The sequence below is a fragment of the Natator depressus genome, chromosome 12 (assembly GCF_965152275.1).
Source record: "Natator depressus isolate rNatDep1 chromosome 12, rNatDep2.hap1, whole genome shotgun sequence".
NCBI classification, from domain to species: Eukaryota; Metazoa; Chordata; order Testudines; family Cheloniidae; genus Natator; species Natator depressus.
Window position 1 is genome coordinate 34,041,970 of NC_134245.1, and position 26,252 is coordinate 34,068,221.

A 26,252-nucleotide genomic window follows, 5' to 3' on the forward strand; every position below is an offset into this window, starting at 1 on the left:
TTAATTTGTTACCTGGAGACATTTATTAAAAAAAATGGTTCATGCCTGTATTTTTTTTTTATTTGGGCTCTAGCCATTTCTTGAGAGTGATTGCTTGTCTTTATTTTTTTGACAACTACAGACAACAACTTATTTACATAGTTAAGCCTCCTGGAACCCTGGTTTCTTGTGTCAAAAGTAACTGAACAGATCAGTTTCTAGTAAATCACAGATGTAAAGAGAGTAGTCTTGGATAGTTTTTTAGGCTGACATCCACACTGAGAAGGAAATTCATAACCAAGAATCCCACTCCAAATCTTGTATTCTGTTCTATTTCATGGCATTCAGAGAAGTAAGATTTAAAAAAATATACTCTTGCTGGAAGGTTGCAACAGAAGACTACTTGATTTCTTAGAATTCGAAGTAACACACCCAAACCAAAAAACAGAGAGACAAAGCAGGCTGCTCCCTAAAACAGAGAGACTCAACTCACCCTATCTTACCCTAGGCTGGCTGGCTGCCGACTCACTCTGATGGTTCAATTCCCTACAGAGCCCTCTACTCTGAAAATGTAAAGTGATAGATCACAAATTTAAAACACTTTTCAATGCAGCACAGATTCATTATTCAGCCCCTACTCAGCTGAAACTATCCCTCCACCCAATGCATTCAAATAGGAATTCTTTCACAACTAAAGGTGTTGGCCAGTCTTACACAGGTATTGCAGCTGTAGAGGGTGGGTGGGGTCTGTGTATATATATCTCACTGTTCTGAAGTTTTTTGGAGTGATTTGCAACGATACCATATGATAAATACATTTTAAATTCCCTTGATTCAGTCAGTTTGTAGTTTAGATTTAGCATATTAACGTTTAAAAAAAATCTTTGTATGGTATGTTCTATGGAGGTCACACAAACCCATAAGGAAAAAAAATATTGACCATTTGCATTTCAATGACATACACTTCCACTGAAACAAAAGAGTAAAAAAAAATCCTTTTCTTGATACTGCTTTAGGTTCTTGGGTCACTTGAATCATTCAGGTTGTAATCCATATTAACAGGGAAATCTCTTGTTCTTCCACTGACATGAGGGTTCCAATGTAATTCAACATAATATCAATGCAGGTGTCTTCTACGTTTTCAATCACATAACCGTTCTTTTTAAATTGTACTGTGTTGTATCCAAAAGATCAATGGCCATGACAGAATGTCATTGAAAGTTCCTAACATACTTCTACTGACATCACATTTTCATTGGAATTGCATCTGATGTCCAGGAGTTACAATACCACCTCTAATATTACTATGCCTTATGGTCTGCATCTGGCCTAAGTGCTCAGTCAAATCATGTCTGTTATAATATAAACTGGGGAAAAAAATCATTACGGCGCCTTCTATTTGACAAGATTTGAGACTTCCATTTATCTTATGTCACGGAGCAGTTACTTGAAGAGACAGCATGGGTGGTTTGTGAACCAGAGGCTGGGGAAGTGCTGGAAGGGCAGGCGGCCTGGCCACAGCCCCCTAACCCCAGAAGTGTGAGTGGTATGGCTCCAGCCTGAGCCGGTGCCACCACACGGGGACTGGAGCCATGCTGAGCAGGAAACAGCATGGGGCGGGGCTGTGGTGGAGCATGGGTGGGGCAATGCCGGGCTGTTTGGGGAGGTACAGCTTCTCCCAGCCTATGATACCCACTGCCCAGGAGAATCAGCATGGCTTTGAGGTTTCCTCTGAGAGGAAACATGGTTTGAGTGATTAGAATACAGGACTGGGAGTCAGAACTGGGTTCTGGTTCTGGAACAGGCTACTCTGAGACCTTGAGCCAAATTGTGGCCAGTCGTCCTTCCCCCATCTTGCACTTCCTATCTGAGGACAGCAACTATTCCAGTAGGGACCACAAACCAAGTTTTATGCTAGGACTCCTGTGGGTGGCTGCTGCTTTAAAGTAATGGGTATGTTAGTGGTAATGGGCAGGCCCTTGGTCCTACCTTGTCCCTCGGACCAGACAGCAGATTCTGTTGGGTGCACAGCATTGGGCATGCTGCATCCTCTCCTATGGTCGGAGGAGCTCCAGAAGGAATTCTGGTTCAATCACTAGGAAAACTATGGGGAGGGAAAAGGTTGAAATAGCAAAGCACCCCTTCTAGCCCCTTCAGCTATATCTGACTGTAAAAACTAGATCTAGCCATAAATATAGCAATAGGCAAAACAGGATGTGTGACAAAATCATGTAATTTGGCTTGAAATTTTTGTAATTTTTTTCTTTTTTGAACCCATAGATTCATAAATTCCAAGGCCAGATGGTAGCATTGTGATCATCCAGTATGACCCCCTGTATAACACAGGCCATAGAACTTCTCCAAAATAATTCCTAGAGCAAATCTTTTAGGGGGGAAAACCCCAGTCGTGATTTAAAAATTATCAAAGCTGAAGAATCCACCGTGAGCCTTGGTAAATTGTTCCAGTGGTTAATTGCTCTATTAAAAAATTATACCTTATTTCCAGTCTGAATTTGTCTAGCTTCAACTGCTAGTCTTTGGATCATGTTGTTATACCTTTCTCTGCTAGTTTGAAAAGCCCATTATTAAATGTTTCCCATGTAAATACTTAGACTGTAATCATGCCATCCCTTAACCTCCTCTTTGTGAAACTGAATTGTATTGTAGTGCTTGTGTTTTTTCAATAACTTGATACAAATGGAGGCTGGTAGTCACTTATTGGCAGAAGTGAGCTTCTAGGAAGCACTCCAAAGATGTGATTGAGGAACCCATATGTCCAGGATAAAAAGTGATATTTCTGCTCCTCCAATGCCTATGTGGGGGGAAAAAACATGAAAAGACTAGCAGGAGAGGGAGACAGTTGAAATTTCACCCATTGCATCAGCTGTGTTGGATTCCCCATAAAGCAGCATTGTATCACCTGTTCTCTTTCCTTATCTATGGTAAGCCTATCCCACCTCTCTTAAGCTCTGCATTTTTATTTATATAGTTATTTATGTGACACATGGAAGAAAAACCTGCTAACGTTAATAGCTACCAGGAACAGTGTGGAAAGCTTTTTCTTTGAGGGCCAGCATCTCACTCACTTGAATGTGCAAAATGAGCACATAATTGCGTGAGAGATTTGTGGATGCATTTCACAGCGTTGCACACACAAATTTCGTGAATGCAGATGCAATCAGACACAGACATTTGCCTGTGCAATTATTGAATTTGTGCATGCAGTCATTGTGACCCGAAATTGGGCCTGCTAGTAAGCTTAGGGATGACTAATGACCCACCAGAGTTTGGCAGAAAGCAGCACGTTTATTATACTGATAGCTAAGCTCAAAAGAAGGGTGTGGGGGGGATCACACTCACACTCTCATACTCGCGGTCCCAGGACAGGCACGGCACTGGAGATGTCAGGATCCTTCAAGGTAAGTGTCCCACAGCACAGCGATGGATGGTACGATGCAGATAAGTCTTCCCGAGGCACGATGGAATGCAAGGTGGTGAACCACTGGCCAGGCGGTCCGGGTGAAGGGCCTTCCCGGGAGGTACAAGCTTGTGGGTGCACTCCTGAGCACATGGCCTCTTCCCCTTTTAAGGACCTGCTCCTCATGGCCTGTGACTAGAGATGACTTGGCCACATCTGGTTGGTCACACTCCACCTTGGACGGTGTCCGTGCATTGGGTGTGTGATCGCTGCCTAATTAGAGTCCCAGACACCTTGTCTACCTGGGAGCTCTGCTGATCTTCCAGCTGTTTAAGCAGCACAAGCATTCCGGGAGGGAGGGGGAAGGGGAAAGCCACTTCACAGGTATTCAAAGAGGGAGAGGAGACAAAAGGAAGGGGGAAGGTGTAACAGACCTTTTGAACATACAGGTTGTACAGAGCATACAGATCACTGCTGCTCCTATAACAGTCATTGCAAGTGTATCAGTGATTAAGGCTTCAGAAGGACATGAAATTCCAGGGCTAAATGGTATGAAATTTGGCCTGGCTTTTCCAAAGTAATTAAATATAATTTTTTTTCTATTTATCCCTGTTGTATTTTGCTGAACATTCTGCTGTCACTCCCATTTCCTCAATCTTTGAGTATATCCGAAGAAGCAGTTTTTATAATTTTATGAGCTATATACAGAATTTACATACATACATATGGAAGAGACCTAAAGAATACAATAATGAATGATAACCTTTCCATATTTTTTTTAATCCATCCTCAGGAAAATCCACTGCAGAGCTAGAATTCTTCATTAAATCCTATAGGATGGTTAAAAATATCCTACAGAAAGATTATCATTTTCTGTGAAATTCTATAGGAATTTTTTCCATGAAGGAACCCTCAGCCTCACCTACAGTTTTCCCTGGCTACAAATCATCATTTCTACAAGACACATTGATTTTTAATAACTTTTTTGTATTGCGTATCTTTTTAAAGAAAACTGTTTGACCTTCAGAAGCCATTAGATCTGTCAGTTGTTAGTAATACATTTCCCATCCTTCCATGCAACTGCCAATTTTTAAAGCCTCTAAAGAGTCAGGACACAATTCCTATTATCAGTTAATTTTTAGCTTCAATATTGGGTGCTAAGGGATCTTGCCTTATTTGTAGAAGTTTGCTAATGATAAAAGGGTCAGGATGCAAGGAGCAGATATACAGAGGCAAGTTTCTGTTGCTATGCAGGGAGCCTGCTCTAGGTCAGTGCTTCTCAAGCTATCTGATGTGTGGGACCAGCAATTTTTTTCCCCAATAAGCGCGCAGACTGGCAGCTGATGGCTCGCGGACCGGCACTGGTCCGCGGACCACCACTTTGAGTAGCACTGCCCTAGAGAACAGAAACCCATGGGAGGAGCTTGGAAGCAGGGACTCTGGAGTCTTAGCAGTTATCAGGTAGGAAGGAGCTGAGCCATTATCTCTTCCGTCAGAAGTGGGTAGGAAGTAGAAATACAGCTGTTCCTAGGCCTTCAGCAAGGCGGTGTGTCTGTGACTTGTGATAGTAAGGGCTGGAATCAGAGACGACATAAAGCAGAGCTCTTGCAGGCTCCGTAAGCACAGTATGATCACTGAACTCTACATGTCTGAGAGAGACTGGCTAGCTGTCCAGCTCCCAAGGGAGTCAGTAAAGGAGGGTAACTGCTGTCCATTGCTAGAGAGAGGGCCCTGTGCGGACTCAGGCCAGGGTTTGGGGGGCCCCTCCATCAAACTAATGCGCTGGAGCTGCTATTGGGGGAAGGCTCAGAGAAAGGGAGAAGAGTCTCTCATTCCTGTTGCTGATCCAGGGGAAAGGGCAGAGAACTAAACTGAGTCGTCTTTGTTGCTTTGCTGCTCTTGCCCTGAGCTGCAAGAGCAGCTGCCTCCCACACTCTAGGTCTGGCTCTAGAATGTGCTCTCTGGCGGGCTGCCATCTCCCTAGTTGTTTGTCCGTTGTCCTCACCCACTTCCATTCTTTAGTGCTTACTAGACTTGGGTTGTGGTGTTCTATGAATCATTACAAACGTCCTAAAATAAGAGCTCTCAATAGCATTTGCTGCTGTTTGCTTTTCTGTGCCTAGCTAACAGGGCTCAGGTTACCCACCCTGCCTGTATTGCTGAATTCTTTGAGCAGGGCTGGATTCTTTTCAGAGCAACAGGTTCTGTGCCAGCTGGGAGTTTAACAGTTGCTTTCTGTATGTAGCTGCTGCTTCCTCACCTCTCATCACCAGACTCCCCCCACCTCACCCCTCTGCCCTGATCCAACTGAACTCTGAAAGACAGATCAAGCCCTGTTACGATTAAAACATGATCTAAAATTAACTGTTAAACTGAATGAGTAAACCTAAAGGCTAAAATCCTGGTCTCTCTGAAGTCAGAGGCAAAACTCCCATTGACTTCAATGGGCTAAGATTGCAACCACAGAATGAGCTATTAAAGTTGTCTATTAAAGTTGGCATAATCCTATAGAACCAGAGCTATTAAAGTTGGCATAATGCTATAGAACCTAACGCTGATAACACCCACACTTAAATACTTCAGAATTTTTTAGTTTACTAGTACATTGACCCACAGCCTTTCCCTTCAACGTAAACAGCGAAGATTGAAATTGATTAGCTGACTTGGACTCAGGAGCACAATACAGTGTGAACTGAAGTGTCCCTTGTGAAAATCAATCTTAAAAAACTGGGTATGCTGTGCATTGCAGGTGTGAGTATTTCACTTTTGCACCAATGGACAGAAAGACATTATTTCTGTATGAAAAGAATTATCTTTTGGTTCTGATTAAAAAATGTTTTCTTAAACAGAAAGTACATATGGGTTGTAGCTGCTTTTCAAGCTTACTTTTATTTATTTATTAGGCTCCAGCTACACCACTACAGGCTCTGATCTTGCCATTAAGGAGTCCAGTCCCCTAGCATGGTGTTGGAGGTGCTTGTCTTTCAGAGGAGATGCAAAACTGGGATTCCAAAACTTTTGGATATTAAAGATGGCAATATTTGCATGAGAAAGCTTGTAAGCTTCTGGTCTGTTGGCCAGATTCCAGTTGGATAATTACTTTCTGCCTGCCTAAATCTTCCCCTGTAGTTTCAATCAGATATAGTATCCTTCAACCCCTATCATTAACTGTTGCTGGGTACCCTTAACCAGCTGTTATGTTCCACCAAAGAGGCAGGCCCACTCCAGTGATTGTGTGAAGTGATGCCTTTATAGAGTGTTTACAAGGGTCTTTTTCTAAATATAAGCTCTTATTCATATTAAGTCTGTCTGTTTAGCTGGCTAGCTATCAGAATTCTATGTATGCACACAGCTGCAGAATATGCACATATATATTGTACTTTCATACCTTTTTTTAATAGTCCAAAATAGTTCTCAAGCAATTTTAGACAAATGATAAACAGGCAGGCTCAGAACTGTGGATCCCATACTTCAGCTCAAAGCAAATTGAAGCATTTGAGTGTTAAAACCCTGAAAATGGGGCTTTGAAATAGAAACATCTCAGCATAACGAACTCCGGCACGTAAGAACCATGCTGCAGCTTGTGTTTTCTCAGTGTACCGCTTACAGGAAGGATCCAGGAGTTAAACATTTCCTGTTTTAAAACTGGATTCATTAAAACATCTGTGGTTCATTATCACACTGGTGTGAAAGCCTCACATATGTTACCCATCATAATTGTGGGGTGGGTGGATAGGAGGGAAGGAGCTTGGAAAAGAGTCCCACAAACCTCAGATTCCTTGTTCTGATCTATAAAAGGTAACGTTCCCAGTCACACCTTCAGTTCCCTATCATTACAGTAATGGGCTTGGGATCCCATGCAAGAAACCTCCAGTTGCCAAAGTTGCCTCTGCTGATGGAAGGCTATGATTAAAACCACACATACACACACTCTGATTAATTTAGTTAGTTAGTGGGCATATATATTATACCAAATACATATGGTGAAAAGATTTTCTTAAAAATAAATGCTGGAGAGCCTAATGCTGAGAAATGAACAGAGAGAGAAGTGACATACATGTTGTTTTTCATTGGGAGATGGTTGGCAGTGCTTCCATTCGGCTCGCACAGGGTTTTGGAGACTGTTTCATACCATATGGCATATTAAACACAATAAACGATGTTCACTTGGCAGTGGGGGCATGACAAGGAACATCAGAAGGCATCAATAAATGAATAACTTTGCCTTCGTGTAAATAAAACTTAGATGGTTATGTTTTAATTCCCTGATAACTTCTTATCTGGACACAGCCATTTATAATCATGACTGGTATGTGATTTCCAGCAGTGTAGATTATAGAATAGTTGGATGATTTATTATTATTTGTATTGCAGTAGCGCCTCTGATCCTCAGGCATGGCCTGCTGTGCGAGGTAGTATACAAAGAGAGAACAAAAAAAGGTGGTCTTTGCCCTAAGGAGTTTTACAGTCTAATTTGATTAAACTTCTTAAGCACTAACTAAAGTTACTCCTGTGAACATTTATTTTAAACTTCAAGCGTGAGAGTTCCCTTTTAAGCAGGTTACTATTTATTTGATCTGTTAAATCCCAGCTATACAGTATGCATGTCTGTTATGTGAGAGCAGTTGCACTGAGTCTTTTGTCCTTATTTCTTGTAACATTCACCACGTCTCATCTGTCTGTTTTTCACCCGCTTCATCATATCTGAACACCTAAACGTCAGATAATGGGCCAAATTCTCTTCTGCTGTAAACAGACTATTAGAGGATTTGGTCCAATGACTAAATCTTCCTCCCACGCCCACACAACCCCTCCAACAACCTTTTTTGACTATTTAAAACATGCACTATCCTGCAGACATACTTTGATTTTAGGTTATTCACGGGCATCTTTTTCACTTACTTGGACTATTTTTTAGGGCCAAATTAGAAGAGAAAATTGAGATGAATAGATTCTTCTAATTGCACTTTGACAGTAACCTGTTGCAAGCAGGAGGGATTTCCCATTTCTAGGAAAATCCAATCTTATCTCTTCCTGAAGTTTGACTGTACTGGTAATGCAGATAACAACCAACCAAGCCTCAGCCTGAGCTTTCCACCCAGGTATGGTTGTTCCTAAGACTCTGGCTCAGGCCCAAGTTTGCTTTGTTCTTGAGAGAGAGAGAGGCTGTAGCCCCTTTGATTCAGCTAGATCCAGGTGGGATATTAGACGTTGAGTATGACTCAGCAGTACTTGTGTGGCATTTCAGTGTTTTCCTTTCTCTTTCTTAACTAAGGCCCAAATTCATGGACCCAATATACAGCCAGCTTGGGAATACACAGCCTGGGCCAGGGAAAGGAATCCTTACCATAAAGTTGTGGAATAGCTGTGGGACTCTTCCATGGAGACTGCATTGGCTGAAGTAGCTTGCCATAGCCCAGTATCCCCTGATTGAACGGTAGGACAGGAATGCCTGCACAATGGAATATCCTCTGTCCTGGGTCCCCTGTGATAGGAGCACAAAACGGATGGTGCAGAACTCTTGTGCAAGACCTAAAACCAAATTCCCACCTTTCCTTTGTACAGAGAAATCACAATGATTCTGGTGAAAAGCTGGGTTTGCTCCCGAAATTCAGATTTACCATACTTATCTTCAACTCTTTACAGTTTTGCTCAACCTACTTCTCTATCACTGCTGGGCCTTTATATTCCTCCATATTGTGTTCGTGTGGCTCACTTTGTCTCCTCCCATTCACTCTTGGTTTCAGTCCTACACACAATCAGATTCTCACTGCTTCTTTCTCTCTCCTTCATATCCCTTCCCCAAACACGTTTTTCATTGCCTGCCCTCTTTCTTTGCCACCATCATCTTCACATCTTCTGTTCCTGAGATCAGAGAGCCAAATTCTATGGTGGAACTGGGAATTCAGGGCATCGGTGTTTTGGTTGAAACATGGCAAGGAAGTAGCATTCCACTTTTCATACAGCCCTGTTTTTCCACCAGTTGGAAAAAGTGCCAGTTTCATAAAAGCCAGAGAGATGGAGGAGCAGACTATGAAGGGGGTTGAAATGGCAGGTTCACAACTCCAAGTGAATATAAAATATACATCCAAATATCTCTTCTGATTGCATGTGTCCAAGCAGCATGAGCTCTTGGGTTTCTTTGCAATGCTCACAGATGTTGGCAATGCAGGAATCTAGAAATTGGTGAATGCTGAATACCGCTGCTGGAGAAATGCACTACTAGAAAGTCTAAAACCTCTTTTTTTTTTTTTTTTTTGAACCACTGGGAAGCATAACTTTTTTTAATGTAGCCAACAGTGCTGTGCTTGGTGACGTTAGAGGTCTGAACTGTGATCTGTTTTCAAGTGAAAACTTTCCCTATTTGTTCGGCTTTCTTTTTAAAAACTGTTACTAGGAGACTCCTCTCTTCTGACACACTTAACTTGCCAAAGTGGCAGCTGCCAAACTTTACCAGCTGTGAACTATTAATACATTAGTAAATTGCCTGAAGCTTTTTATTATTGGAGGGTGGCTTTTATGCAAAAGGATCCACTTAAAATCTCTCCATCAGGATGGGATCTGCATCAAGCAACTGAATGAAGAATTTCAGTTTTTAATCCCCACAATTTGTGTGTGTGTGTGGGTGGGGGAGGGCTGCCTTTTTGCAAGCTGATGGTACCATGAGATTTCTGTGTGCCTATTAAAATGCCTGGCACGTATCATCGACAGGACCTGCATTCATATGGTGCTTTTGGTACTAGGGCAGGCGGCTAATACAGAGCTTTCCATCAGGATCTAACTGCAATTACACGAATCTTACCACCAGCGCTCCATGGTCTCAATTAACATACAGAGTGCTCTGAGAGCATTGGCTCTGATGTGTCATACAGCCTTATTATTGTCAGGTTGTTTGGAGCAGCACATCCCACGTCAGCATGTTCTTTCTCTGAGGAAGTGTAAGACTTGGTTGGCAGGGTCCTGCAGGATGGGGAAGAGAGGAGGAGTAGGGGGAGGCTGGAGAATTCATCTGGAGGGAGTGGGATGGCCAAGGGCAACAGGGACTTTTGTCTTATGTATGGTACCATTTTGGATTAACCTTTATTCAGTGAAATAATGAACCTGCCGGGCCCAATTCTGCTCTGTTATACAACTGTCAGTCCAAGGTTACAGTGAGGACAGTGATGCTAATTTAGAGTAAATGGGAGCAGGATTTGGGCCAGTATGTCTCATTTATTTTTGATCCTCTGTCTCTTTTCTTTTCCTTCCATTCCTTCACCAATAAGTGGTATCCTTCTTTCCTCTAGCCGCTTTTCGTGTGACTGATTTCTTCTCCTTTCTTCCGCCACCTCTATCTGCCTTCCTTTTCCAGTGGTGTTTTTTCTCTCCTTCCCTCATATTTTCATTTCTATCTTCCCCCTTAATGTATCTCTTCCCAAAATTTAGTGTCTCACTGCTTCCTTTCTTTCCTACCCCTTCACTGTCTCCCTCTTTCTCTCCTCTCACTTGCAGTGGTGCTGGGACAGTTTTTATAGTGGGGGTGCTAAGAGTCATTGAACCAAACCGTAAACCCTGTATATAATTGAAACTACTTCAAGCCAGGTGGTGCTGCAGGACTACTAGTTCTAGCACCTATGCTCACTTGTGCAGCTTTTCCCATTTTTGAGGATCCACTTTCCATTCCCCCACCTATTCAATCCTGACTCCTCCATTTACTCCTGGACACTTTTTTTTTTTTAACTCCCTCATGGTGCTGCATCAGAGAAAACTAAGGCTGGAAGGGACCTCAGTCATCAAATCCAGCCTCCTGTGCAAAGGGTGGCCTGTAAACCTAGACCATCCCTGACTGCTGTTTGTCCAACCTGTTTTAGAAACCTCCATGAAGGGGATTCCACAATCTCCCTTGGAAGACTATTCCAGCATTTAACAACCCATATAGCTAGAAAGCTTTTCCTAACATCGAACCTAAAACTCCCTTCCTCCAGATTAAGACCATTACTACTACTACTACTTCCTTCAGTGGACATGGAAAACAATTGATCATAGTAATCTTGATTACAGCCCTTAACACAGTGGTTCTCAACTGTGGTCCACTGCTTGTTCAGGGAAAGCCCCGGCGCACCAGGCTGGTTTGTTTACCTGCCGCGTCCGCAGGTTTGGCCGATCTTGGCTCCCACTGGCTGCGGTTCGCCGCTCCAGGCTAATGGGGGCTGCGGGAAGGGGCGCAGGCCGAGGGGCTTTCCCTGAACAAGTGGTGGACTACAGTTGAGAACCACTGCCTTAACATATCTGAAGACTCTTAACAGGTCCCCCATCCGTTGTCTTTTCAGAAAACTAAACATGCCCAGTTTTTTTAACCTTTCCTTACAGGTCAGGGTTTCTAAACCTTTTATCACTGTTGTTGCTCTCCTCTGCACACTCTTTCCAATTTGATCCAATCTTTCCTATAGCGTGGATCCCAGAACTGGATACAGTGCTCGAGCAGAGGCCTTAGCAGTGCTGAGTAGAGTGGGACAATTAACTCCTGGGTCTTACCTACAACACTCCTGCTAATACATCCCAGAATATTATCCTTTTTGACAACTTCATCACATTGTTGACTTCTATTCAATGTGTGGTCCACTATAACACCCAGATTCTTTTCAGCAGTAATATCCCCTAATCATTTATTCCCCATTTTGTAGTTGTGCATTTGACTTTTCCTTCCTAAGTGTAGTACTTTGCACTTATTTTTGTTGAGTTCAGGCTAAGCTTCTGAGTTGTCAAAGTTGTTTTTGAATTCTAATCTTGTTCTCCAAATTGTTTGCAATCCCTCCCATATTGGTGTCATCCACAAATTTTATAAGCATGCTCTCCACTTCATTATTCAAGTCATTAATGAAAATATTGAATAGTACTGGATCCAGACCTGCCCCCCGTGGAACCCTACTATATATGTCCTCCCAGTTTGACAGAAAACCATTGATAACTACTCTAAGTATGGTCTTTCAACCAGTTATAGTACTTTATAGTAAATTTACCACTTTATAGTAAATTCATCTAGACCACATGTCCATAGTTTGCTTATGAGAATGTCCTTTGGAACTGTGTGAAAAGCCTTATAAAATCAAGATATATCAAGTCTACTGCTTCCCCCATCCACTAGGTAAGCAACCCTGTCAAAGAAGGAAATTAGGTTGGTTTAGTATGATTTGTTCTTGGCAAATCCATGCTGGGTATTCCTTATAACCGACCATCCTCGAAGAGCTTACAAATTGATTTAATAATTTTGTTCCAGTATCTTTCTAGGTGTCAGAGTTAGGCTGACTGGTCTATAATTCCCTTTTTTCTCCCCTTTTTAAAGATAGTCACTATGTTTGCTCTATTCCAGTCTTCTGGGACCTCACACGTACTCAAGGAGTTCTCAAAGATAATTACTAATGGTTCCAAGATTGCTTCAACCAGTTCCTTAAGTACGATAGGATGAATTTCATCAGGACCTACCCCTTGAATACATCTAACTAGTTTAAATGTTCTTTATTGTGTTCTTTCTCTTTTTTGCTTTGTGTTCCTTCCCTCTTGTTGGTAACATTAATTGTGTTGAGTATCTGGTCCCCATTAACCTTTATAGTAAAGGCTGGAGAAAAATAGGAATTAAACACCTGAGCCTTCTTGATGTCGTCATTCATTAGTTCTCCTTCACTGCTAAGTAAAGGACTTATGCTTTCCTTCATCTTTTTCTTGCTCCTAATGTATTTCTACAGCGTCTTCATATTGCCTTATGTCCTTTGCTAAGTGTAACTCATTTTGTACCTTAGCAAGTTCTGATTTTGTTCCAATATATCTATCTGATATTCTTTTGTACTCCTCCTTACTAATTAGTCTGTTTCCACTTCTTGTGGTCTTCCTTTTTGAGTTTTAGGTCTAAAAGATCTCCTGGTGGAGCCATATTGGCTTCTTTCTAGTCTTCTGATCTTTTGCATCAGGATAGTTTGTAGTTGTGCCTTTAATATTGTCTCCTTGAGAAACTGCTAGTTCTTCTGATCTCCTATTGCCCTTAGATTTTCTTCCCATGGAACCTTACATACGAGTTCTGAGTTTGTCTGCTATTTTGAAGTCCCTTATCCTTTTTCTGCTGCTCTCACTCCTTCATTTTTCATGATCACTTTCACCCAAATTGCCTTCTACCTACAGATTTGCTACCAGTTCCTCCCTGTTGGTCAGAATCAAATCTAAAGTAGCTATCTGCCAGCCCTTCAGAGTCTCAATGCGTAGATGAGACGATGGTGTAGAGGGGAGGTGTTTACATTTATTAGGAACTGAGGAAACCTTTGGGATGGGGGGAGCCTATACAGGAAGGATGGGCTCCACCTAAACCAAAGTGGATCCAGACTGCTGGCACTTAACCTTAAAAAGGTTGCAGAGCAGTTTTTAAACTAAGAGATGGGCAGGGGGGAGCCGATTGTTGCAGAGGCGCACATGGATTGGACAAAGACTTCTCTTAGCGGAGAGTCTATTGATAGAGATTCTCTAGGTTTTAGTCAGGAGGAAGGGATGGAAGAGGATAAAGTATGGGCCAGATCAGATGAGAAACATTCACATAAAGAATCTGACACATCAGAAAAGGGCAGGCAAACAATGACAAGTTTTTAAAGTGCTTGTACACAAATGCTAAAAGTCTAAATAATAAGACGGGTGAACTAGAGTGCCTTGTGTTAAAGGAGGATATTGATATAATAGGCATCACAGAAACCGGGTGGAATGAGGACAATCAATGGGACACAATCATTCCGGGGTACAAAATATATCAGAAGGACAAAACAGGTCCTGCAGGGCTGGGGAGTGGCACTATATATGAAAGAAAATGTAGAATTAAATTAAATAAAAATCTTAAATGAATCCACATGTTCCATAGAATCTCTATGGACAGTAATTCCATGCTCTAATAAGAATATAACAGTAGGGATCTATTATCGACCACCTGACCAGGACAGTGATAGTGCCGATGAAATGCTAAGGGAGATTAGAAAGGCTATCAAAATAAAAAACTCAATAATAGTGGGGGATTTCAATTATCACCATATTGACTGGATACATGTCACCTCAGCACGAAATGCAGAGACAAAATTTCTCGATACTTTAAATGACTGCTTCTTGGAGCAGCTGGTACAGGAACCCACAAAGGGAGAGGTAACTCTTGATCTAGTCCTGAGTGGAGCGCAGGATCTGGTCCAAGAGGTAACTATAACGGGACCGCTTGGAAATAGTGACCATAATATAACAACATTTAACATTCCTGTGGTGGGAAGAACACCTCAACAGCCCAACACTGTGGCATTTAATTTCAGAAAGGGAAACTATTCACAAATGAGGAAGTTAGTTAAACAGAAATTAAAAGGTACAGTGACCAGAGTGAAATCCCTGCAAGCTGCGTGGACACTTTTCAAAGACACCATAATAGAGGCTCAACTTAAATGTATACCCCAAATTAAAAAACACAATAAAAGAACTAAAAAAGAGCCACCATGGCTTAACAACCATGTAAAAAAAACCAGTGAGAGCTAAAAAGGCATCTTTTAAAAAGTGGAAGTCAAATCCTAGTGAGGTAAATAGAAAGAAGCATAAACACTGACAGATTAAGTGTAAAAATATAATAAGAAAAGCCCAAAAGGAGTTTGAAGAACAGCTAGCCAAAAACTCAAAAGGTAATAACAAAATGTTCTTTTAAGTACATCAGAAGCAGGAAGCCTGCTAAACAACCAGTGGGGCCCCTGGATGATCGAGATACAAAAGGAGCACTTAAAGACGATAAAGTCATTGCGGAGAAACTAAATGAATTCTTTGCTTCAGTCTTCATGGCTGAGGATGTTAGGGAGATTCCCAAACCTAGGAGCCGTCTTTTGTAGGTGGCAAATCTGAGGAATTGTCACAGATTGACATGTCACTAGAGAAGGTTTTGGAATTAATTGAGAAACTTAAAAGTAACAAGTCACCGGGACAGATGGCATTCACCAAAGAGGGGAACTCAAATCTGAAATTGCGGAACTATTAACTATGGTTTGTAACCTGTCCTTTAAATCAGCTACTGTACCCAATGACTGGAAGATAGCTAATGTAACACCAATATTTAAGAAGGGCTCTAGAGGTGATCCTGGTAATTACAGACTGGTAAGTCTAACATCAGTACTGGGCAAATTAGTTGAAACAATAGTAAAGAATAAAATTGTCAGGCACATAGAACATAAATTGTTGGGCAAAAGTCAACATGGTTTCTGTAAAGGGAAATCATGTCTTACTGATCTATTAGAGTTCTTTGAGGGGGTCAACAAACATGTGGACAAGGAGGATCCAGAGGACACAGTGTACTTAGATTTCCAGAAAGCCTTTGACAAGGTCCCTCACCAAAGGTTCATATGTAAATTAAGTTGTCATGGGATAAGAGGGAAGATCCTTTCATTGATTGAGAACTGGTTAAAAAGACAGAGAACAAAGGGTAGGAATAAATGGTAAATTTTCAGAATGGAGAGGGGTAACTAGTGGTGTTCCCCAAGGGTCAGTCCTAGGACCAATCTATTCAACTTATTCGTAAATGATCTGGAGAAAGAGGTAAACAGTGAGGTGGCAAAGTTTGCAGATGAAACTAAACTGCTCAAGATAGTTGAGACCAAAGCAGACTGTGAAGAACTTCAAAAAGATCTCACAAAACTAAGTGATTGGGCAACAAAATGGCAAATGAAATTTAATGTGGATAAATGTAAAGTAATGCACATTGGAAAAAATAACCCCAACTATACATACAATATGATGGGGGCTAATTTAGCTACAACTAATCAGGAGAGAGATCTTGGAGTCATCGTGGATAGTTCTCTGAAGATGTCCACGCAGTGTGCAGCGGCAGTCAAAAAAGCAAATGGGATGTTAGGAATCATTAAAAAAGGGATAGAGAATAAGACTGAGAATATCTTATTGCCCTTATATAAATCCACGGTACACCCACATCTTGAATACTGTGTACAGATGTGGTCCCCTCATCTCAAAAAAGATATACTGGCATTAGAAAAGGTTCAGAAAAGGGCAACTAAAATTATTAGGGGTTTGGAACGGGTCCCATATGAGGAGAGATTAAAGAGGCTAGGACTTTTCAGCTTGGAAAAAAGGAGACTAAGGGGGGATATGATAGAGGTATATAAAATCATGAGTGGTGTGGAGAAAGTGAATAAGGAAAAGTTATTTACTTGTTCCCATAATATAAGAACTAGAGGCCACCAAATGAAATGAATGGGTAGCAGGTTTAAAACAAATAAAAGGAAGTTCTTCTTCACTCAGCACACAGTCAACCTGTGGAACTCCTTGCCTGAGGAGGTTGTGAAGGCTAGGACTATAACAGGGTTTAAAAGAGAACTGGATAAATTCATGGAGGTTTAAGTCCATTAATGGCTATTAGCCAGGATGGGTAAGGAATGGTGTCCCTAGCCTCTGTTTGTCAGAGGGTGAAGATGGATGGCAGGAGAGAGATCACTAGATCTCTAGACCTGTTAGATTCACTCCCTCTGGGGCACCTGGCATTGGCCATTGTTGGTAGACAGGATACTGGGCTGGATGGACCTTTGTTCTGACCCAGAATGGCCATTCTTATGTTCTCCCAGTACACCAAGCTGGCTGAGAGGGTAGGGGCTGGTATTCCTTAACCAGTCTGGATGCCTTAGTGCTTAGTCTGCCACATACTGTAACCACTTGCCCTTTGCATCCGCTTCTGGTTCAATTTAGCATCTGAGGTTCTGATTTGTCAGAGGTGCTTAGCACCTGCACTCCCATTGACATCAGTTGGAGTTGTGGGTACCATCGCCTCTGAAAATCAGCCCTAGTGTGCATTTTAGGCTGCACTCCACAATGCATCACATGGTAACAAGCTTCACTCAAACTGAAGAATCAGCAAAGGGCCACAGATTTCCCATCTCTGCAATTTTCTGGTGGTGGGGTTCAAATGCAGTGGATTTCCAGGTGGAAATTTGACTAGGTCTACAGTCCCCTGGCAGCCCAGGTCCCAGAACTGCAGTGCTGTGAATATATGCTTAATCCACAGCATTGGTGGAATGAGGTCATATGAGAAATTTACCTGCAGGTCTGTTATGCCAGTCAGTTGTAGATGGTCTCTGTAGTGTGTGTCCAGTCATGGTACAGTACAAGATTATTCTGTATCTGAGACCACAGCTTTGGTTCCAGCATTGGTCATGGCTGTGATAGAATCTAGGAATTTCTTGACTATAAAAACAACAACTGAACCTAACTGGATAATCTCAACAGTGGATTTAACCAGTTAATCATTTTGAAGCTGCTTTATTTTTAATAACTCTAATGCCTTTGATCTTCTATAATTTCTGGGTGCTTGTCTGTAGCCATAAACAACAACAGTTTTTAAAGATCCACTACAGAAGGGAAAACAAGATCAAAACAGCAAGCAGCCCACAATGAACTTAAAAGAAGTTCACTGTACCAGCAGCTTAATAAGCAATCTGGAAATCTAGGGTGGATCCCCTTTTAAAAAAAACAAACCCCACACCAAACACATGCAATCCATCTTTCTCAACTGGAGAAACCTAAAAGATTTATGGCGCAACTACAAGTTTGTGGTGAAGACTTCTTAATCACATGGTTTATTATGAGGTCTAAAGCTGACATGGTATAACTGAGATTCCATTTTAATGAAGTGTGTAATTACTGCAGGCAATGGTATTCACAGTATTTAAAGGCTAGGAGCACCTGCTAAATCTCCAAGGTCTTTAGGGGCAAAACTGTCTGTAGTATAAATCTGTAATGGTTAAGGAGACTCACACAGCTCAAGAAAAACCCATTCTACATGTACTGAACTATGTGATCTGAATTAACTCACGTTACTCATCATTTACCAAATGTAACCTATACAATCTAGCATACATTTTCACTGTATTGTGAAATAAGAAAGATAAAAGAAATGGGGATAGATACTTGTATCACCCCATAACTTATCAACTTGCAGTAGCTTGCTGATTGTGCACTTGAAATTAATGTAATTCATCACAGAATCTTTCTTAATTACCATCAATCTCTTGTTTCCCTTTTGTATGTTTTTTTAGAGATCTCTTTAAAGAAGAATTGTGTTGTAATGAATTGTTGGTAAAGATGATAGTATATTAAAATAAAGTCCTGAAGATGCAGAGCAATAGCAAGTATGCAGAACATGTATATCTGAGCAACACTGTCTACCTTCACAAGGCTTAAAACAGTTTCTTGGTAGCATAAACACTTTCTGTCTATGGATATATACGGGCAGATCCCCAGCTGGTGTGCTCTCAATGGATCTATGACCATTTATACTAGGGCTGAGGATCAAGGGCACTATGACAATTTGCACCAGGGTGAGGATCTACCCCATAGTTTTATTAATGGTGGAAGTCTGACAAACACAAAGAACTATATTGCTCCATCGATGGTTGCTGTTAAATACGGTGCCCACACAATGGCAACTGGGATCCTGTATTTGGGTGATAGCTGTGTTTTAAATGGTGGCTAATATAACTACCTTACTCACTTAATTCTATATAACCTAAAATATTCACCTTCATAGATCATCAGCCCTTTATAAAAGGATCTCAAATCAATAAATAAGATAAACATCCTGCAAACACAAAGTCCATACTACTCACAATTACAGTATTTTGAATTACATTTCACACTGTTACAATTATGGGGAAGATTTTTTAAAACATAAGCAGGTAGGTGTTCACTTCCCATTGAGAAATCAATGGAAGTTGGCTGTCTATCTTCTATTTACAACTTTAAACAATAAGGAGGGTTAGTTTTAATGTGGAATTCATACATTTTGCCAGATATCTTAATAGTGACTTTCAAACTGTAGTATGCTTTCTGTCACACTTTTCTATCATATAACATTTTTACAATAGAATATGGACACAGGTTAAAAACAACCAATTCCAGTCATGAAGGCAACATACTGGTTACCTTTAACTGTTTGGTTAGCCTTAAAGACTCTAGAGGTCCAATTACATGAACAACTCCATAATAAGTATTCTGTAGATACTACCTAGTATATGCAATTAGGTATGTATTTGCTGTTTGTGTGATCTTGATTTGAGTAGTCACAAAATGTCCATGACTGAAATTATTAATTCATGTCTTAGCTACCCAATTTTCCTGGTCAAATCTTGCATCCCTCCAAAACTGCACACACACAAGCTTGTCCACAAAGTGATGGTCATGCAAACAGAGAGCTTGATTGGAGACCACTTTGAAAATGTGCTCCATAGTTTGGAACTAGTTGTGTATGATATCTGCGGAGAAGCAAATCATGTATAAATGTCTGAAGTTTGTGTGCAGACCAATATTTACTCTTGTTTCTTCTTCTTTCCCAGTGGTGTTTGATGACTGCAAGGGGAATGACAAGTTGAACTTTGAAGTTTCTAACCCAGACTTTAAGGTGGAACCCAATGGATCTTTAGTTGCACTGAAAAATATAACTGAAGCTGGCAGAGCTTTGTTCATCCATGCCCGGTCTGCCCAGGCTGAAGATATGGCAGAAGTTGTAATTGTCGGAGGGAAAGACAATCATGGCTCTTTAAAGGTAATAAAAGACCAAAGTTCACAAGAGAATGTCAAGGAGGGTTGTCGTTTCAATGTAACTAACATATTAAACACTAGACAGCTTTACCTCCTTAAAAGAGAGATGTCATCAGACATAAGAACAGCCATACTGGGCCAGACCAGTGGTCCATCTAGCCCAGGATCCTGTCTTCTGACAGTGGCCAGTGCCAGGTGCCTCAGAGGGAATGAACAGAACAGGCAATTGAGTGATCCATCCCCTGTCCTCCACTTCCAGCCTCTGAAAAACAAAGGCTAGGGACACTCAGAGCATGACGTTACGTGCCTGACCATCCTGGCTAATAGCCGTTAATTGACCCATAGTCCAAGTATTATTTTAATATTCTGAACTCTTGAAATTAGGGCTGTTGTATGATATTGCATCACTACATATTTCCTAGGCACCAACAGAGAATTGATAATGCCAATGAAGGCCAGATATTAACAAAAGAACCATTCATACAAAACAGCCCTTCTGCAAGGATACAGATCAGCTTTGTTGAGGGTAGCTCATAAGAGGCCGAACCCTAATAACCTTACTGGTGCAAACCAATGGGGCTAGACAGCCATGGTGTGGCCCTTACTGAGGATCTGAGAAGACTTACTGTAAACATGTAATTTAGGTCCTACAAATCCTTAACATTCATTAGAAATCTAAGAGTGACATGGGAATGAATTCCAGCCTACGGCTCTTTAATTTTTTAATATGGGTCTCCTATGTCCTAGCGTACATCAATGCCTGTACCAATTATTACCCCACATTTTGCTGTCTCTCCTTTACGTGCCAATGATTTTTGTTCCACTTTGTCCATAGAATAGTGTCTCCTTCCTTTTTCACATACAATTTCAACATAATCCTAAAATGATGGGGTGGAGGGTGGGGGAATTGATTGAAATGTTTACTTCATATGCAACAAAATAACAAAAGAAAAACTGATGTAACCTTCGTTTCTGTGCCACGGCATTCAGCAAGTAGGCAGGCATGACAGTGACTTACAAGATAATTAAGCCCGGTACCTTTACAGACCTATAATTTAAAGGAACTCAAAGAAGCCATAATGAGGAGGGTTATAAAGAGTGACTGATCCAGCATCTTATTTCAGTATTTAGACTTTTGGCTGGGAGCACTTTCATTATATTTCCGACAATAGCTATAGTAGTTTAACTTAAATCTTCCATTTTTTAAAAAAAAATGGGTTAGCTGTAGGGCTAACAAAGGCTGAACAAACTTTTAAAAGTCAATGGCCGCGGGAAAGGTTTTGATTTGCATTTTAAGCTGTATTGAATGTGAATATAGATTGCCGGGGAAAACAAATGGCATCAAAGTTATTATAGCATGAGTAGAGGTGGTTAGAACATTTTCAACTAAAGGAAATTTTGTCAGCCTTTCCGTTTCAACTAAGGATATGTCTACAAGGCAAGCAGAAACCTGTGGCACTGAGTCTCGCAGCCTGGGTCTACAGACTCAGGCTTGCACTACAATTCTAAAAATAGCTGTTGTACACATTTGGGCTCAGGCTTTAGAGCCTGAGCTCTGGCCCAAGCCCAAACACGAGCCCTGCAGCCTGAATCTGTAGACCCAGGCTCTGAGACTCACTGCTGTGAGCGTCTCCTTGCCGTGTAGACGTACCATAAGTCACCTCAAGAGTAAGAGTGACTCTCTCACATGCTACAGCTGGCTAGTTAGGGCACTGGCATGGAATCGGAGAAACCCAGGTTCAAGTTCTTGCTCTACCTGATTCAGCGTGATTTTTGGAGGAAAACGCTCTGGTCTGAAGCAGGGGCTTGAATCTGAGTCTCCAGCATCACAGAACAGGCTATAACACACACTCACTCTTCCATTTTTGTGAAAGTGTTCAAAACATTTTGTTCCAGTGTGGAACAAAAAAACAAATGTTGAAACCTGGAAGTTTGCCGTGAAATGGTATTGTGCCCTTTAGTCAGCTCTAATTGTGAGACGAGGGATGGGCCCAGATCCAAACAGCTCTGAATGCTGCTGACAGATCTGGAGCCAATCTTTGGGGCCCAGTCCCTGTGAAAGTCTTGTTCTTTATGAGCCACATCCTGAAGTTCTTACTCAATTTTTATTCAGTCTTCCTGAATGAGGCAGCCCTTCCATTGTCTTCAATAGCAGGTTTCCTGTGAAAGGTATGACCTCAGGATCTGAACCACTATTTTTGTGAGAAACGGGAGATTTCTCTGAGAAGAAAAACAGACTGTTGGCATGGGGTATCTATGTGCATGTTTGTGCCCTGCACTTAACTATATCTATCAATGCACGTTGGTCCTCAACTGCTATTCAGGTGGTGAGCTTCTCTTCCTCAGACTCCCAAGTGTACTGATTAATGCTCAGGACAGGTTTAAAAGCCATCAACTTCACTTTATTTATAAATACAGTTTGATATGAACTCTGGTCCTGGTCCTGGGCTCTGTTCTGGCCACTTTTTGCTGCTCTAGTGGAAGAAAACCAACCTAAATCTGCAGATCCAACTGTTGGCTGATCTCCCCCACACAGGTGGATCCTCAGAGGGTGTAGAGCTACCTGTAGTGTCTCCTACACCTGCAGCCATCAACCTTTTTACAGCTGCTGGTATAGGGGACATGACTGGAGAAAGGGCTGTGACCAGCGTCCCCATTCAAAATGATAATCCTCGCCTGTAGTAAGGGCATTGGCAACTTGTGGCTGCTTAACCTTGTCTTGGGAAACTATCCTGGTGTAGAGCAACATCAGGATTTGTTTCAGAGTAGCAGCCGTGTTAGTCTGTATCCGCAAAAAGAACAGGAGTACTTGTGGCACCTTAGAGATTAACAAATTTATTTGAGCATGAGCTGCAGCTCACTTCATCGGATGCATGCAGTGGAAAATACAGTGGGGAGATTTTATATACACAGAGAACATGAAACAATGGGTGTTACCATACACACTGTAATGAGAGTGATCAGATAAGGTGAGCTATTACCATCAGGAGAGCGGGGGGACATACCTGATCACTCTCGTTACAGTGTGTATGGTAACACCCATTGTTTCATGTTCTCTGTGTATATAAAATCTCCCCACTGTATTTTCCACTGCATGCATCCGATGAAGTGAGCTGTAGCTCACGAAAGCTTATGCTCAAATAAATGTGTAAGTCTCTAAGGTGCCACAAGTCCTCCTTTTCTTTTATCAGGATTTGGTGACAGTGGAGAGAATCTTTCCAACCTTCCATCTTGTGTTTACTGAGCATTCCCCGATGATGTCAGAGAATCAGTCCCAGAGCTGATGGATTAATCCAAGTCTTTCTAAGGAGGATTGTATTTTTTTAGCAAACAGTTCAGTTATTATTTGCCTATATTAAGTCCAACACAGTCTGTTTTGTCTTTCTGTATGTCAAATTCAAGTAGAATTTGAAGATTACATTGTCCTATCTGAAGTGATTTTATGATAAATTTGAACTTAAACCTTCGTGCTACAATCTCAATGTGTCAGCATGGAAACAGCAAAACTGCTCCATCTGTGTGTGAGATGGATCTTGGCTAAGAATAGCTCTGATTGGAACCTTAGCATTTTAGTATAATTCTGTAGGGTTACGATAAGCATATGCTAGAGCAGTGCTTAGCATGCAGTACTTAGAGTTCCGTACCTTGTTTAATTAGAGGATAAGTAGTTATTAAATATTTCCCCACTGCCTGTGACTGCAGTTTCTCTTTTGAAAGCTTGTAATCTACATCTGTGAAATCCCATTGTTAATGGTTCTAATTACAGAATCTCAACATGTTTAGAAATGACTGACAACAATTGACTAATACAGTGACTGGCAGTCTAGGTAACATTAGCTGTAAGCCTGAAGAGAGACTGACTAAACGATAAACCTTTAGAAAGGGTGATTGCTCCCAGTCAGAGTTGAGATGGCTACTGGGAAGATATATTCTCCAGAGTCATCCTCTAAATAAGTTTTTGGATTCTAGTGATCTAACTCCCATTGAAGCCTGTGGAAAGACTCCACCTGACTTCAGTGGGAGATGAATCAGGTCCTAAGTGATTCAATTAATGAGTGATTTAATTAAATGATTCAATTCGTAGCTAAAACATCACTAGTGATTATAAAGATATTGCCTTCTTTCTTAGCGGTTCTGCTTGTTGTGTCTTTGAGACATATCTGCTTATTTTCCTATCGGAAAACATTTTTACTCTTGTTAGCTCTCCAGAGGCAACGGATTCATATTAGCAAGATGGATGCTACTCTGCCTCCAGCATAATCAAGAAGATAGCCAATTAGATGCTGATTAGACTTTTTATTGACTAGAAGAGGTGGAAGAAGCAAAAATTGTAGTTTGATTTTTCAGATCAAGTTTCCTCTGAAACTTACTTCAGAGGTTGTGTGTCTGTGTAATACATACATATATTTGTATATTATGGAGGGACAGGAATCCCTTCATTGTCAAGGTTGTAACCAGATTCCATTCTAAGTCCTATTGTTAGCACCCCCCCTATAACTATGACTAGTGACATTGGTATCTGTCTGTTTTAGGGTGTTCTACAGCAGTGGCTCTCAACCTTTCCAAACTACTGTACCCCTTTCAGTAGTCTGATTTTGTCTTGCATACCCCTAAGTTTCACCTCACTTAAAAACTACTTGCTTAGAAAATCAACCCTAGAAATACAAAAAAGTGTCATAGCATGCATAGGCACCGACTTCCCCTCTGCCCAGTGGGTGCTCGACCCGCCCCTGCCCCCTTCCCACCCCCATTCCACCTCCTTCCCCCACAGGGAAAAATTCTTCTTCTTTTTTTTTTTTTGGCAATGCACTTTTCTGTGTGTTGACAAATTCTGCCCCTTTTCACAGCAAAAGGAATTACTTAGAAATTTTCTTTGCAGAAACACAAACAATGAAAAAATAAAAGCAAGATACCCAGAGCCGGGTTCCAAAGCAGATAAGGGGACAGGCGGATATTCACAAATTCTAGCCGAGGAGTAGCTGTACTGCATGGCGCCCAGGATTCTCCCATACACAAGGACGAAATGATTAAATGGAAACTGTCAACCTCTCAGGACTCTTTTCAGGCACCAGATGGGAAAAGAAAAGAAGAGATAAGAGGGAGGAGCGCACCCTTGGACAGCATGTTATGTAGGAGCAGAACTTAAAATAGCTTCTGGTAGTAGCTCAGAAAGCAGGGAATGAACTTGTTGCAGTCAAGCTGCCCTGTACCGTTCACTTTAACTAACTACCCCTGCGGTATTCTACACCGCCTGCAGTTTCCCTATTTTAAAGTTTTGGTTTTCAACATTATGGTAATATATGCTTGTTACATATAATGTTGAGGAGAGTAGACTGAGACTCAGGAGAGCTAGGTTCTGTTCCTGGCTCAGCTGTTGGCACTTGTCCCGTGGCAAGTTACTTCACCATCCTGTGCCTCCATAGAATGAGAATAGTGATTCTTAGCCCTTTGTAAAGCACATTGAGACCTATGGTTAAAACGTACTTGTCAAGGTTCCTTCCCCACTCTGAACTCTAGGGTACAGATGTGGGGACCTGCATGAAAACCCCCCTAAGCTTATTTTTACCAGCTTTAGGTTAAAACTTCCCCAAGGTACAAACTACTTTACCTTTTTTGTCCCTGGACTTTATTGCTGCCATCACCAAGCATCTAACAAAATATAACCGGGAAAGAGCCCACTTGGAAACATCTTTCCCCCCCAAAATCCCCCCAAGCCCTACATCCCCTTTCCTGGGGAAGGCTTGATAAAAATCCTTACCAATTTGCATAGGTGAACACAGACCCAAACCCTTAGATCTTAAGAACAAGGAAAAAGCAATCAGGTTCTTAAAAGAAGAATTTTAATTGAAGAAAAAGTAAAAAAAAGAATCACCTGTATAAAATCAGGATGGTAAATACCTTACAGGGTAATCAGATTCAAAAACATAGAGAATCCCTCTAGGCTAAACCTTAAGTTACAAAAAGACACAAAAACAGGAATATACATTCCATTCAGCACAACTTATTTTATCAGCCATTTAAACAAAACAGAATCTAACACATATCTAACTAGATTGCTTACTGACTTTTTACAGGAGTTCTGAGCTGCATTCCTGCTCTGGTCCCAGCAACACAGACAGAGAACCCTTTGTCCCCCCCCCCCTCCAGCTTTGAAAGTATCTTGTCTCCTTATTGGTCATTTTGGTCAGGTGCCAGTGAGGTTATCTTTAGCTTCTTAACCCTTTACAGGTGAAAGGGTTTTTTCCTCTGGCCAGGAGGGATTTAAAGGTGGTTAGCCTTCTCT

At 41.4% G+C, this 26,252-nt stretch overlaps 1 protein-coding gene across 1 annotated transcript in view; it reads left to right on the top strand.

Moving 5' to 3' along the window:
- CDH13 (cadherin 13) overlaps positions 1-26,252 on the top strand; it is a 758,666-nt gene that overhangs the window by 230,219 nt on the left and 502,195 nt on the right. The window contains exon 3 of the mRNA XM_074968836.1: positions 19,765-19,973. Coding sequence (XP_074824937.1) covers positions 19,765-19,973 — 209 coding nt within the window. The remainder of the gene's footprint in view (positions 1-19,764; positions 19,974-26,252) is intronic.